The 15590-nt window shown below is 41.1% G+C and overlaps 1 protein-coding gene across 5 annotated transcripts in view; it reads right to left on the bottom strand.

The window, feature by feature from the left end:
• egln1a (egl-9 family hypoxia-inducible factor 1a) overlaps positions 1-15169 on the bottom strand; it is a 29510-nt gene extending 14341 nt beyond the window's left edge. For 2 of the 5 annotated variants that reach the window (XM_079691046.1, XM_079691048.1), the window contains exon 1: positions 14139-15168. In XM_079691046.1, coding sequence (XP_079547172.1) covers positions 14139-14837 — 699 coding nt within the window. In that variant the 5' untranslated portion in view covers positions 14838-15168. Of the gene's footprint in view, positions 1-14138 lie in introns of all 5 variants that reach the window. The other 3 variants (XM_079691047.1, XM_079691044.1, XM_079691045.1) reach the window with 3 other exon arrangements.
• Between the last annotated feature and the right edge of the window lie 421 nt (positions 15170-15590).

The raw sequence follows: 15590 nt of genomic DNA, 5'->3' as shown, positions 1-15590 counted from the left end.
GACATTATTTTCAAGTTCAGTTAGTGAAAAAAAAAGGATCCCCATCACACATACGTCTGATTGTTATTCTCCTGCTCATCTGACCATAGTTGCTTGCGTCAGTCCACATTGTGCTCACGTCTTTTGAATGATGCAGGTTAACACTGCAGCGCACGATATCAGGGCCTTCAAAGCAACACAACTCCAACAGAAGGATGAAGGGGGTGGGGAGCCAAACTGACAAAGGGCTTCCTGTCGGTAAGACGCAAGTACGGAGTAAGCTTTTCGTGTGAATGAGCGTGTGTCTGTGTGTGTGTGTAAAAGAGAGGGAGAGAGAAAGAGGTGCACAGACGGAGAAAGCAGAGGGGTGGGGCTGGAGCAGAAGAGAGAAAGAGAGGAGTGAACTGCTGTAAACTTTGACTCCTGGCCTCCCTCCAGAGGAAGCAGTATTTTAATGGTTGTGCTACGTGCAGAGCGTGAGGAAGGTTGGCTGATCCTCGGCTATGTCGCCCCTCCTACCCATAACTGCTCGACTCACACTGCAAGGCTGGAGATGGGTACAGAGTCTCTGCTAGGAACAGCGTGTATATGTGGACTCAGATGTGTGTGTGTGTGTGTGTGTGTGTGTGTATGTGTGTGGGATGACTGAAGGTGAAGTGTGAGAGCCTTGGCAAAAAGACGAGTGCACAGCAGTTTCGCCTTTCATTCACAGCTGTTGAAACTGTAGGAAAAGGTTAATCGACTGCAGGAGAAGCTTAACTCTAGTACAAGCTCAACTATGCACCTGAGAGCATGCCAGGCAGTGTCGTACTAAAATATACAATAAAGCAAGTTTGTTTATGAAACAATATGCCATTTGATCAGGTCGGCACTTGGCAAAATCAAACATTCTTATCAGTGACAACTTACACAAAAGTGTACACAAGAAAACACATGGGACTGGAATGCAGATCAGCTAGTATCTGTAAATGCCGACCTTGAATGAAGTGCAGATTGACTTTCATGTGATCTGGTCATGAGAACCCAGCATGCCGAGGTACAAGGGACACCATTTTTGATCATATCTTCAGTCAGAGAACCACAGATGGCTTGCCACTAAGACCTTGAGGAAACATGCAGCAGCATTGCATACAGGGTGGCAAAATGTGGAGCAAATCCCTGGTTCTGTACAATAAAACACAAGTGTCACTGGAATTGGAGTATGTTATTCCTTAATATTTCTCTGATGGCACCACTTCAAACTCGAAATGTCATATTGAGATTTATTCTTGTTATGAACTAAATATCTCAACAGTGCCTGCTCAAAATGAACTTCTTCCACAATAAGAAATTCTTAGGATTTCTTAATCCCAACATGGCAACTTCTTCTTTATGCATCTTCACCTTTGGCCTTTATCCCCATTTGAGCTTCTTCCTGTCAGCCACTTATTCTTCTGAGTTCCACGGCGGCCCTCATTAGGAGGTTGACCTCGCTCTTCATGCTGTTTGTTTACATTCCACAGGCACAGCTTCAGAGGCCCACTGGCATTTACAGACCAAGAGTGAACTGGGGTTAGTTTTAGACAGTAACTATAATCTATTTTTGTGTTATGAGAAAATGTAACTGCTAATAGACCGGTGACAGTTACAGTCATTACAAAGACCCCCAAGGTTGCTGCAATATTTCAGACTATAATCAGTTGTTGATATGCAGAATGAAAGACATTTAAAAATTCAAAACGTATTTGATGAATATCCATTAGTATCCGTGTGGTGATTATATGGTGATTCCCTCTGTTTGGGAGACACTAATCTGTTCCACACAAGTCGTGTGCTGATGTTTATTTTTTTTTCCGATTCTCAATTTGTCTCAGACAACAGCAACTCCAAACTCAAATAAATCCAGCGTAAACATGAATAGACACAAGCAGAAGTCAGACTAATATTTTGCATTTTAGATTATACCCACAGATATAAGGTTAGCTAAAACATAGGACTTTGCTTTTCTAAATGTAGTATTAAGTATTCCCAGTTCAGTTAGAGAATAAGATTGTGTACAGGTGTTTCCACAGAGTAATATTAATCACAAACCAAAGCTTACATTTCATATTAAAAAGCTGCAATTCCTAAGAAGGATATTAAGTTACAATAAAAATGATATCTCCATGCCTCCAATGTAACAAGTTAATATACTTCACTGGCTGATATCAATTCCAATAAGATGCGCAGCAAAATTCCAGCACTTTACCTAAATAACTTACTGTTTTCAAAACACAGGAGAAAGGGAACCATCTTGTATGTAACACAACACCTTCTATTGCAATTGGAAAAGCTTAAAGTGACACTTTAGTGCAGTCTGTGAAAAAAGCAGAATAAAAACAACACACCGCTTAGCAGGCACGCACAATAACTCCAGACCAGCTGCCGTAGCATTAAATAATGATGCTTTTTACACAATCAGTGATTTAACCAAGGCTGTCTGATAAGAATGTCCATCCCTTGCCCAAAATGCAAACCTCTACCATATGTTTAATGAGTGATTCTGTGGAGTGTTTCTGCTTCCAATGACCAACTGTGCCAAACTTGCAGTTTTGTCACGACTGCCACAGAATCATAAATAATACAAATTCCATTATCAAATCAAATGGATTTATAAAACTGTGTCAAAAGGTTTAAAGAAACAGCCCTGTTGTCGCAAATGGTCGGACGCAAAGAGCAAGCCTCAGCACCACTTTAGCTGCCTTTAAATGCCCTTTTGCGGGATAACCTGATACCCATGTCTCTTTATCTCACCTCCCCATATCCACACTGTCCTGTCAAATAAAGGCCAAAATGCAACAAAGAGTTTTGTACCTGGGATCTCCATGTACTGTATTCATTACCATTGGTTCAAGCTTACTATAAACCATTGCTGTTCCCATGCAAAAAGCCACCATAAGTTCCGCTCCAGTTCCATTACGCAGAAATAAATGTCCAATCGCTTACATTATGAGGTTTTCTTGTCAACAAAAAATATGTTTTACATTCAGTGTTTATCCATTCACAATGTGTGAATCATTGAGATCCAACATGTTGAATAGAATCCTCTGTAATGACGTGAATATAAAATGTAGTAAACTGGTTTTTTTTAACAATAGAGTTGATTGCATGTTCTTGCCTCCAACACTTAATCGGTGAAACAGCAAAAACTAGAGACATGACATGGTGCCCCTGTGCGACCATGATAAAAAATATTTGTAAAGTGTAATGTGACTAAAACACATTCCTGAGGTACGCTATAAGAAAATACTTTTGTGAAAAATTACTTCAGGAATTTGCTTTCATTGTTGTGTTTACTAACTAAAATACTGTGCAATGGAGAAATATCAAAATCATTATTTTGTCAATTCATAACATTTTTAAATGTGTGATTCATTGACAATATGATAAAGAAAGACACTTTTGTTTGATTAATTACTTAAATCTATCATTGTTCAACTAATTAATTGATCATAACAGCAACACTACATATTTTATGAAGCATTGCCTTTATTCTGCTCATTACTGGTGGTTTGAATAGGGCAGCTGTCAAACAACAAAATCCAAACAAAACTTAAAATAATGGTTTGTCCTGATTGATAGAATCTGAGGGATGAAACCCTCTTTAATGGTCACACATGCAGAGCACACAGAAAACACAGTGAAATGTGTTCTCTGCTTTAACCCATCCTAGTACCAGCAGTCTATACTAGGAGCAGTGGGCAGCTATTGTACAGCGATCACTTCAGTGCTGCCATCAGTGCATCCCCGGTTAGCACACTGATGTAAGCCATGATCTTGGGTGGAGCGAAAAAGGAAAAGCTGCAAGTGGTCTGCTCACTTTACAGAAGAGATGCTTATCCAAACACGGGTACAAACAGTCGGGATGGAGACCTTACAGCACAGGGGAATGTGGGAACTTAGGCGGTTTGGGACCACCCCGGGATAGCTCACTGTTTTACCTGTCAGACAGAGGTGCTGCCTCGAGAGGAAATCCATGTTTAAAGTAATGACCTAGTTTATTATTTTCTTCTTTACTGTGGGCTGTGAACAATAGCGGCGCTACCCTTCACCCGTAACATGTTGTAGCAGAAACACAAGCAGTTTCTGGTATCATTACGCAAATACTCTGGAAAGAGAATTGAGTAAAGGCGTGGGCCAGGGATCCACTCATATAAACAGCCAGCCGCTTCTACTCTTACACTCAGACAAGTTATAAAATCACACAAGATAAGCTGACACATTAGGAAGAATGAGAGCATGAGCTAATCTTCAACACTGTTTTTTATATTCATATTCAGCAAGAGCTAGCAGAGCAGATATCTACAGTACTGGTACTGTTTTGTTTACTAACTGTGAATGGCTACATCGTGCCAAGCAAACTCACTCTGTAATTGGATCAGTCACTGATATTTTCTCGTTGCCAGTTGTAGAAGACTGAGCGCAGCAAAAAACGTCAATTGAAAAAATGAATACATAGATATATATTAAAACCATTTTGAGTCAAAGTTCAATAAAATTGCGTACAAGTGTGTGGAAGAGGTGTCACTTTGAGCAAAGTTCCAACCTTCAGCTCACTGAGACTGGAGTGGCACAGGATCATTTATTAAATGACCAATTATGATGAATCACTTCATCGATATCTTTTGAAATGTGTATTGAAATAATGCAATATTCATAATCCTAAATCACTTACTTACTGTTAATAGTATTTGTGATGCACAATTATTTTTATATCATGCTCTACCCACCATAAATCCTCCCTGTCTTCAACTCTACAGCTGCGAACAGTCAAAAACAGAAGACCTCTTTCTCAAAGCCCCACTTGGATGACGTCCAGGAGTTCCTTAGACAGTCACGGCATAGTAAACGGAGAGATAAACATGTGCTCAAAGTTAGTATTAAATGTAGCTGAATTAAATCACATTTGATTAGATGCTTTATTACTGCTTGTGAGCCCCCGTTTATCAAAATACAACCTCACAGCTGGCCACATGCGACTACTGTCCTTCTGTGGTAAAGATTAAAACACTTTAAAGAAGAGCTGGTAATGGGCAGGCAAATATCTGACCATTAATGATGAAAGCCTGTGCTCAGCCTAATACCCAAATGTATTTTATTGTTAACGGTGTGATGGTTAAACAATAAGCAGGAAAAAGGTGGCATTTAGGTAGAGTAGGCGGAAAGAACAAGCGGCTTGCACAACCTATAGCATAATGTACAGTCGGCTCCAACCCTCAAAAGGACCACCACCGCATGACTTCCTCTAGCCGACTTACTCTATAGAGCCTTAAGATTTAGGTTAACGGTCAACTTCCTAATGAAAGCACACATGTCCACAGTCGCTTTGTGACATTGCAAGTGACGCAACAAATAACTCAACATGCAACAATATAGAAAGTTGCTCATTATTAAACACAACACGGGTGGGGAGGGAGAAGGATTGCCATCCGTCAGCAGTTTTTCCTGAAAATAAGAGGTGTGGCTAGCTGTGAGGTGGAATTGAATGACATGACATTATACATCTATACATTGAGATAAAATGCATGGCTATTTCATATTGCAATTTAGTGCAGGGATGTTTTGGGGCTATTAAGGATTTACAGTATATTTGATCCAATGTCATTAAATGCCTTGATTTGTCAGGTCATTAATTAACTGTGTTAACCAAGGAAGTTCCAGATAACATTCTTGCTTTTACTCATCAATAAATTACAATAAGAGGTACATTTTGATTACAGTAATAGCATTGTTAAATGGTTTTTAAGTCCTTTTGTGAGTTGACATGTATGCAACATAGTCTATTATATGGCACTGTCCAGAGTGAAGTGACTGTCATTATTGCATCAAGTCTGAATATTTGTGGATATGATATTTCTTTATGTTGGCTCACCTCTACAGTCTGTGCAGCCCAGAGGTACACCAACACTAACCCAAAATTGTGCTTGGGTGTTCATTTCGGACGCTATTCTTACAATACATTATTTTCCAAATACTCGAGTACTCAAAAACGTGAAACGCCCATCTATATCTTGAGACAATCACAAACTGGGTGTAATGTGGTATTATACTGGGTACACTGTAATTTCCTGTGCATCAGTTTCACAAAGACAACAACCATCAATAGTAGACCTAGTCCCTGATGGAGGGAAGAATAGTGCATCTAATCCTGACTACAAAACGGCATGCTAATCATAGTTATCATGTTACATATGCCACATGACTGTATAAATACTAGCGTTGTACACTAGCAGAAAGAATGTTTATTATGCAGCCTCGGCATAGCAGGCTACTATTTAACATGCTGGACATACTAACTTTGAGAGGGGAACAGCGAGTCAGTGACAGGACAACCGTGTCGCGGCTACACACACTTCTTTATATGTTGCCTGATAATGCTATAATGGCATCAGCAAGCATTCAACAGGCTGGAGCTGCAGAGAAACAAACATGTCTTGCTGCCTGCCTGCGACTTCTCACAATGTTATCAAGTGAAAAGGGGAAATGGAAACAATGACATTAAATAACTATTTGGGCAAAATGTTTTTCCTCTATCTTTCCAAAAGCTAACTGTGCTTACATTGTGTTGTTTCCCTTTGAGCCATTGATACTGGCGGCCCTCCATTTGTGCAAGTCATTCTGATTTTCCCTGGTCACAGCCCAGGCGTGTTTGCCAAGGCAACTCGGGCGGTAGGTGTGACTCACTGGCCAGCCGCGTGGATCTACTTCGAAACATACCGCTTGTTTAAAAATGTATTTTTTATTTCAATTTATAAAAATGTTTCACTCTTTATTATTCCTTTACGCTTCGAGCCTTGAAAAACTGGATTAATGAAAGCACTAATGTACCTATCCCCTTAAAACTTGGTGATGTCTTATTTTCTGCCATGTCGCCAAATGACTGTATGCATACATGTGGACCAATTATTGGCCAAGCTGTGAACGTGTGGAAACATGGAGAAATTGTGCAATTTTTTTGTAGATTGGCATCGTAACACACCAATTGTTCATAAACTGTTATTATGTATGGGAATTTTTTATGGCATCTCTGCAGTATGGAACGCGGTGTAACGGTATACGTACCGAAAACATTCGGTATGGGCCCTTCGGGTCGGTAGACGTGTGTACCTAACGAATATAACGTTAAAGGTAAAAAAATTGGGAACGTGAAAAACGTTTTGGAAGTAATCTCAGGTGCTGCGTCGCAGTGTTCAGTGTTATTTGCTCACATTGGGTTCAACGCGTCAGAGCGACCAAGTAATTGCATTGGACGAAAGGCATACTATGAGAGCTGGTCACAGGGATGCGTTCAAATTTTGTCAGTAGTTTGGGGAACTGTCGAAATGGCGAACGCAGATAAAGTTGAGCTCGAAAATCCTCCAGCATCATTGAAGTCTCCGGTTTGGGAACATTTTGGTTTCGCAGTTAAGTACAAGGATGACGGACAAAGACAGGTGGACTGAACCAAAGCTGTTTGTCGGCATTCTTCAACTAAAATGTATTACGCGGCTGGCAATACATCAAACTTGCACACTCATTTGAAAAGGGATCACCCGAACGCGAATATCACGGGGGCCAAAAGAAAAATGACTGAAGTGCAAACCCAATTCCCACTAGCATTTAAGCCTCCACCACTGGCAAAAAGTTCAGTGCCATGTTAGCAAAGCGCTACCTGGCTGTATCTGCTACCTCTGTCCCTAGCGAGAGGGTATTCTCCACAGCATGAGACATTGTTAGTGCCAACAGATCTGCCCTTTCGGCAAGTAATGTGGACAAGTTAATTTTTCTTAAAATCAACATGAAAATACAATGACAAACAAGTCCTAATATCAAACTAGTACAGTACAGTTCAAGTATAGATTATTTCAGTTCATCAAAATGCTGCACCTTAATTTGTATTATATTTTGTAATTTTTGGAGTGAACATTCACAGTTTAATAATAATGAAAAACCCCCTCTCCAGCCCGTACTGTTTGAATGACAGGAGTAAACACAGCTGACAGCCGCGGTGAAACTCCAGCGGTTAGGGTGAGAATATTCTCATTGCATCCGTTTTGAACGCAGCAGAACGTAGTTCAGAAAACACTGTTCTGACGCTTTTAAAGCAACTTCGAGATTTTAACAGTATCAGGGGCACACAGACCATGGTGGCCGTAGGACGTACAATTATTTTCGGGGCTTCACGGCCAGACCGGCCGTCACGAAAATCCTACCCTGGTGCACTCGCAGCACTCGCAGAACTCACATTCTATGACTGAGTGACTCTCTGTATCACGAAAGATATGATATCTGAAAAGGCATATCTCGGAGACCTAATATCGTGGAGACGATATATATTGTCATATCGCCCACCCCTACTGTCAATTAAGGATGATTCCAAGCCCCATATGCCTTCTATGTAACCAAAACAAGTTATTGACATTGTATCTGAGATTATTGGAGTTCACATACCCTGTCTCCCAAATATTGTATTGTTAAATGATGATTCTTCTCTTGACCTACTAAACCATCAGAAAAGGGTGCTCTTCGCTGGTCTAACAGCAGCCAAAAAGATAATTGTAATACGATGGAAACTCCAACATACTTTATTTATTAAGCAATGGATATCATCCTTCCATGACCTACTAATCTCAGAGCTGTCAATCGCTTCTGCTAGTAAGGCTAAGGGGAAAACTTTAGAAGCTATTCAAAGAGCTGCTGATCTGGTAATATCATTCATGTAAATTAAGATTGTACATATATGCACACCTTGGTGCAATTGTAGATTAGTAGTCAATCTCAATTCAGCTTAAACAGATGAGATGTTATGGGAAAAAAAAGAAAGAAAAAATGTATGAATGTATTTGATGTGGATAAATTGTTATGCTATAATATAAATAATATATATAATATAATAGATAGATTCAGTCTTAAGAAGCCGCCTTGGAAAAACCCTGAGTGTACAGTAGGAGCAGTCTTAAAATAACAGCGTACAGTGGTCAAAACTCTGCCTCAGCACAGAGCCCGAGTACCTGCAGTAAGCAGAGGCCGCAAGCTTCATCCAATGTGCGTTATTCATCGCGGCTTGATCCCTTAAATGTCAAGCACTGTGATAACAGAACATGATATGGTAAAGTGACAAATATAAAACAGTGACCGCCCTGAGTGGGGGTAGTTTAGTGTTCAGTAGTAGTGGTCTTTATTCGCTAATCCTAATCCTTTTACCGTCTGACTTTGAACTTTTTGCCCTTATCATCTACTCCAGGGGTGCCCACACTTTTTTGGCTGGTGAGCTACTTTTGAAATGACCAGCTCACCGAGGTCTACCAACCAAAAATAAAATTACAAATTGCAAGGGTTGCTGAATAACACGTTTTATTTATACATGGGATAACTACAATAGGGCTGCAACAAACGACTAATTTGATAATCGATTAATCTATCGATTAATTAAACGATTAATAGACTATTCGGACTATTACTACATGCCTTGCACAATTTCTCAAACGCTCTTATTTAGCCATCAACTTTTTGATTTAGCTTGAGGTTGTTTTAGGCATGTGGAAACTAACAATGAAGACAATAAAGATGAATACTTGATTCAAAAATACATATATTAATCAATTAACTTAACAAATTGTGAACAAAATTAACATTGCTTTTTATTTAAATAAAATAAATAATATTTCACATCAAAAGAAACAACAATGTTTTAACAAATGTATTAAATAATCTGATAACAGAACTGTAAACAGAATAGCTGAAACTTTAACAAAATAAAGAGTAACTCTGTTACCTCTAATCATTAACCCATGTTTGTATAATTGAGTTTACTCTGTGTGTTGCTGCTAGCATACATAACACCTGACGTGGAAAAGTTACTCGTGGATGGGGCTACAGAGCTGCTAGAAAGACAGTCGAACCCGGTGCATTCCTCCGTCTGAATGTGGTGCACTTTTGCTAAATGTTTAGAGAAATTGCTCGTGTTACCGCCCTTACTAGACACTCCAGAAAAACGCGGGCAAAAATCCTCGATTATGCGGGCTAAAATCCTTGATTATGCGATTAAACATGCGGGGTTTTTATGTGATTTTATGCTGTGAAATTGCGGGAAGTTGCGAAATATGCGGAAAGTTGCGAAATATGCTAAATATGTGAGAAAAAAGAATAACAATTTTTTAAAATATTGGGCTGTCTTATTTATTCTCTCTCACACACAAACCGCCAATAACGTTAAACCCCTTTACTATTCAATTAAACACATTCAATGTTTATTTATTGTAAAAGCAATTGGGCTATTTTAATCTCACACACACACCCCCCCCACACACACACACACACTTCACACACACACCCCCCCCCCCCACACACACACACTTCTCCGCCTCATTCTGTTTTCATTTACTCGTTCGTTATCTGACCAGCTTCAATCTTGTAGGCTACTCACTTCGTTTCTTGTTGAGGTTGATGCCTCGGTGAGCGTGAGTTGTTTGGCTTTCTTGTCCGAAGCAGCAGAAAGCATTTTCGAATGTTTGAATGAATGAAAGTGGGTCGCCACCGTCGATTTTCTCTTATGCTCCAACACACAGTTGCACGGGGTGCAGAATAGTTTCCCCCCACTTTTTGCACGGTCTTTAGTAGAAATGTTCGTCGGTAAATGAGATGGATTAGATTTTTTCATTTTGGTGTTTTCTCTATCGTGTGAGCTCCACACGTTCACTCTATACAGTGTTGTTTACATTCTGGGATGCGCGAGCTGATCACATCACGTCAAGATGAGTTAACTTTTTTTCTTCTCAACTTTGTGTGGAAAAATGAGGGGATTATGCGGCCTTTTGATAAATATGCGGCCTTTTAAAAATCTGCGCCATTTCGCTGATTATGCGGTAAATTCTGCGATCGCAGAATCGCGTTTTTCTGGAGGGTCTACCTTACATGCTAAACAATCTTGGCAAGGAGTATTGTCCACCTCAAGACGGGTAACATTTAACCACACCTTGGAGCGCTTCTCTCCGCCATCTCCTCCGTGTGTTGCTGCATGTAGCAGCCGCTTGAGTGTAAACTGACCCGCCCCCTCGCACACAGACGGGAGAGAGAGATCTCGGCCGTTTCTCAATCGCACACAATCGCATACTTCCAAGTCACTTCCTTCAGAAACGAAGCAAGTATACTTCCGAGCCACGGCTTCGGAAAACAAAGAAGAATGGAACAGGCTAACAAGTGTGCCACTCTCTCCAACGGTTTCAACATAAACTGTACCGAAAATAAATACCTCACGATGTCTATCTAATTATGAACTTGCTCTACTTTCACGGAACACATTTTTGGTGATAACAAATGCAACAAAGTAACCAACACATGTTCTACGCCGCTACATACTTACATTTAAATGTGTGCTGCCCTGCGTCGGTTCAGCCATTCTCCGCAGGAGTTTTTGAAATTGGTCCGTGTGCAAAGCATTGTGGGGATTTGAAGGACGCGAAGTCTACCCATGTGCAGCCTCGAAATTACCCCCAAACCAAGGACGTGGCCTCGGTGGAATTCCAAGTATGCTGGAGATTGGAACAGTCCTTCGGCGGCACTCGATGACGTAGTATCCTTGAAATATTGGCTTGGAAGCCAGTTTCCTCGCGATTGAGAAACGGCCTTAGTCTGGATTGGAAATGTCGAAAATACACCGACCATAGACGTATTTGTTTGTCTTTTTGCATGTTAGAAACGAGTTGGCGACACTAAGACTGCAAGATAATGTTTTTGTAGCAATAATACATGACCTTTCTCTTTCTCAACTCGCTACTCGGAGGGAAGTCGCTGTCATATGCCTTGTGAACACTCCGATAATGCCTCTCCACGTTACCTTTCTTTGGCAGAGCGACACTTGCTTTACAAATAAGGCAAATAACCTTTCTTCCTCCTATTTTGTGTGGAAGTTGTATGTCTTTAGCTTTTTGCTCGGTCCCGCACTCATTTTGTTGTTTGTCTCTTTAACTTAATCTGAGTTTTCCCGGCACTTGACTGATCTTGTATCGCTTTGCATTCTGGGTTAACAGACTGGAAAGCGATAGGTCGCTTTTTCTGTCAATCAAGTAAACTCCTCAATTAAGTGGCAGGGAGGTCAAGGGAGGAGGGATCAAAACCTGTTTTGTCTATTTTAACGGAGCTGGATTTTTTTTTTTGTGAATGACTCGCGATCTACCAGCATTGCCCCCGCGGTCGACGTACTGGGCACCTCTGATCTACACTAACCATGTGCCAAGGTCATACCATGCCCATCTTCATAAACCCCACAGGGTCTATAAAGTTCTACAACTTTATTAGAATAAAGTATTATCTAGCATTATCTTGAGTATTATCTTGCATTATCTTGAGCTCGCTGTGTGAATGTTTTTCAATAAAACTAGGGCATTAGAAATTGATTTCAGCCTTCTATTCAGGGAAATAATTACATAGTAACAGTCAGAGTATTTCCCCCAGGAGATGAGAGGGGGGGGGGGGGGAGCAGCTCATCTCCTGGGGGGTCAGTCTCCTGTCACAAGGTCATGGTGATCAGATCTGGTTAAAAGGAGGGTCGCACGCAACCCAACAGCCGAGCTGGAGCATGGTTGAAATTGCTTTGGGTTGACGCAGGCTTCTTTGAGAACAGCACACAGCAGAGTAACGGTTAGAGATAACTACCAGGGTGTTAGGACAACTTTTAAATGATACTGCTCATTGTCTCAGAATGAAAATGAAACTATTTATGGCTTCTGAGAAACATGTCTCATTGAAACAAAAGCAGCCCACAGTTTCCTCTCCTTCGCACTGCCAACCGAGAGACACACCGGTCTTCCTGTCAACATAGGAATGCCCTGTCCAACTGTGCGTGGTACTGAACTGCATTTACCGCAGCAGCAACACTTTGTACAGCTCTCTCTCTACGGCCAGGTTGGGTGTGACAGTCAGTCATATAGATGATTCAGCAGCACAGTTCAACTTTACACACTTCATACTGCCGAGTGCCGACACGGTCACGATCCTCACAGGGTTTGCCAGATGGCTACAGCTTCCTTAAAACCTCTCATTACTCTAAATAATAAGAATGAAAGCATGAATATGTCATGTAATAAATAAAATGTTCACAAGTTTCAAAAGTACGTGTATTTGCATTAAGCTGCTGGATGTGTTTATTGGATTGGTAAAATGTAAAAACCTGCGCAGTGTGTTGTACAGTTATAAGGTTTGTTGCTTTTTCAACATTATGGTTATTTGGGAAGCTGTAATGTGTGCTGCCAGCTAACTAATTGCATTGGATTATTCTGAGAGCAGGGCGCAAAATTAATTTTAAAATAAATATAAATAATATTAGTAACATTTCTCGAGAAATGACTCATTGGTTTTAGCTGTGCTTCAATAATGAGAAAAATGTGTGCAGGTCTGAATGGTGTATTATAATACTAATAAAATATAATGATTTAATTAAATATTTTATCAAGCATTGACATGTTATCGATGACACACCTCTGTTCGTCATAAACTTGCCGCTATAAAAATGCATATTACAGGAACTCCTCCTTGCTTTATCACTTGCTTTCAGTGGAAGCAGTTTCTGTCACGTAATCCATCAAAACTATGGATTATTGCATATTAGTTCAGGTGTAAGTAATTTACTAGTTGGATCTGCCTGTATTACAACTGGCATCATCAATCTTGTGTCCCTAATGGTGCCGCAGCAACATGTGATGCATGTGTTTTGCAAATTAATTTAACAACATAAAAATCAAAAATCAAATATCAAATTTCAGCAGCACTAGTGTATTAATGGACAGAATGCTGTGTTGAGAAAATAATCCATCAGGGAATTAGCCACGCTTTAACCTGGAGTTAGAGGACTCACTAGCCTCTTACACCTAAAGTCAGGTCTAATTAGCAAACATAACCCAGATATTGAAAGTAATGGTACCTTGGTGACATAATGGAAATGCCTGATTCTTCAACACTGTCAGATGCCTTCAACACTTACTCTTCATTTAGTCCTATACAGCCAGTCTACTGCGGGTGTTTAACCACCTTGCTGTATGGCAGGTGTAATTCAGCAGACCAGCATAAATCTGGCTCCTGGGGGACAACACTGCAAACCACTGGCGTAGAAAAAAAGAAGCCTACATTCAAAGTGCTGGCTGTGTGTTTTCACCTGCAATACTTACTTTCGTCCTTCCATTTATTGTGTAGTTTCCCAATTTGCCGTTACAATGTCTGACCAGGTCGTCCATACGACTCATCAGAAAGCGGATCTTCTCGCAGCCGGGCTCCCTCCCCTCTATCCACGTGATTTTGTCCCCTCGGATGTCTTTAGTTGAGTCGCTTTTTTGACTGACCAGCTGTCCGTCTGTGAACTTGCCCGTTTTGTGCAGAGCTTTAACATTATCCAAAATGCCAAGCCCAGTCTCTGCTCCTAAAAAGTTGTCCACCACACAGATACCGTGCTTGTTCATACACGGGACTATGTACTCCATGGCAAGTTTCTGAGGGGATGAGCTAGTTTGTCCATTAGGTGTGGCGGTGTTGTTGGACACGACCTCTCCCGGTCCGTCACCGTCTCCGGGTGATTCTGTGTTTGAGTTTTGTGGTAAAGACACATTGTCCGACTGTTCGGGGCTTGTCTTTTCCCGGTCTTTCTCCTGTGCCTCTTCGTCCCCCGAAGGCGCAGGCTGATCGGGCTTCTGTTTAGGAAGCTGCGCCTTGTCCATACACATTAGCTTGTGTTTCTTCCAGTGCTGTTTCTGGTGCTCCTTGCTACAGTAGAAGGAGCTCCGGCACCTACCACACTTAAGGAGGTTCTCCATTTTCCCACAAAGTTCACAGTACTGTCGCTCTCGTTCCAAATCGCTCTGCTGCTTCTCCATGTTTGTAGCTACAGCGGGTGCACTGCGCCTTTAATTCCGATCCTTCACACGCGCCCTGCTAACCGACAACTTTGGAAACGATCCCCTGCCGTTGCCACGCTACACCGAGCGAGACGGAAAAGTAAGAATCAAAACCCCGCCATAGTATAACACGTACTCCCTCTTTATATGTTGTATCAGTGAAATAATTCAACAACGGGAGCCCTGGACCGAACATTTCGGGCTGGGTCGGGCTCTTCAGAGGGCTAGCTGTCGGTCCGAGGGCAGTGCATGGCGCCGCTCCGTGTGTGCTCTGCTGGTCTCTCTGACGTACACACTCAAGCCCCGCCCCTGTCGCGATGCGTTCGTGGGCTGTCAGACAAATAATGGTTTATAAAATGGCACTAAACCACGTGGAAACAGTCAATCTGTCAGGTCAGGGGAATATAGGGAACATGTCCTCGCCTCACCTATGTGTGTGAAAGTCTGGTCAATAAATAAAAGAGTCATAAATGTAATCTTGTTTATACCCGTCCAGTTCTCTGTGATCATGTTAACCGACAGTTGGGTGTTAGTGAAAATTACACAAGTGCAAATAGTATTGTGCTTAACTATGGGCAACATTTTTTAAAAGCTATTTGTATTGAGCTTTTTCAAGTGTATGCTACCCTATATATCCACACAATTAGAATTATTGCTTTTGTATAAACTACCCAACATAATAGAATATTTAAACTAGCTCCACCCTAAAACTACCTGATTACAATGCTACTT

This window comes from Notothenia rossii (assembly GCF_949606895.1).
Source record: "Notothenia rossii genome assembly, chromosome: 6".
Taxonomy (NCBI): Eukaryota; Metazoa; Chordata; class Actinopteri; order Perciformes; family Nototheniidae; genus Notothenia; species Notothenia rossii.
The sequence above is the reverse complement of the archived record's forward strand: the minus strand, read 5'-3'. Positions and strand labels throughout refer to the sequence as shown.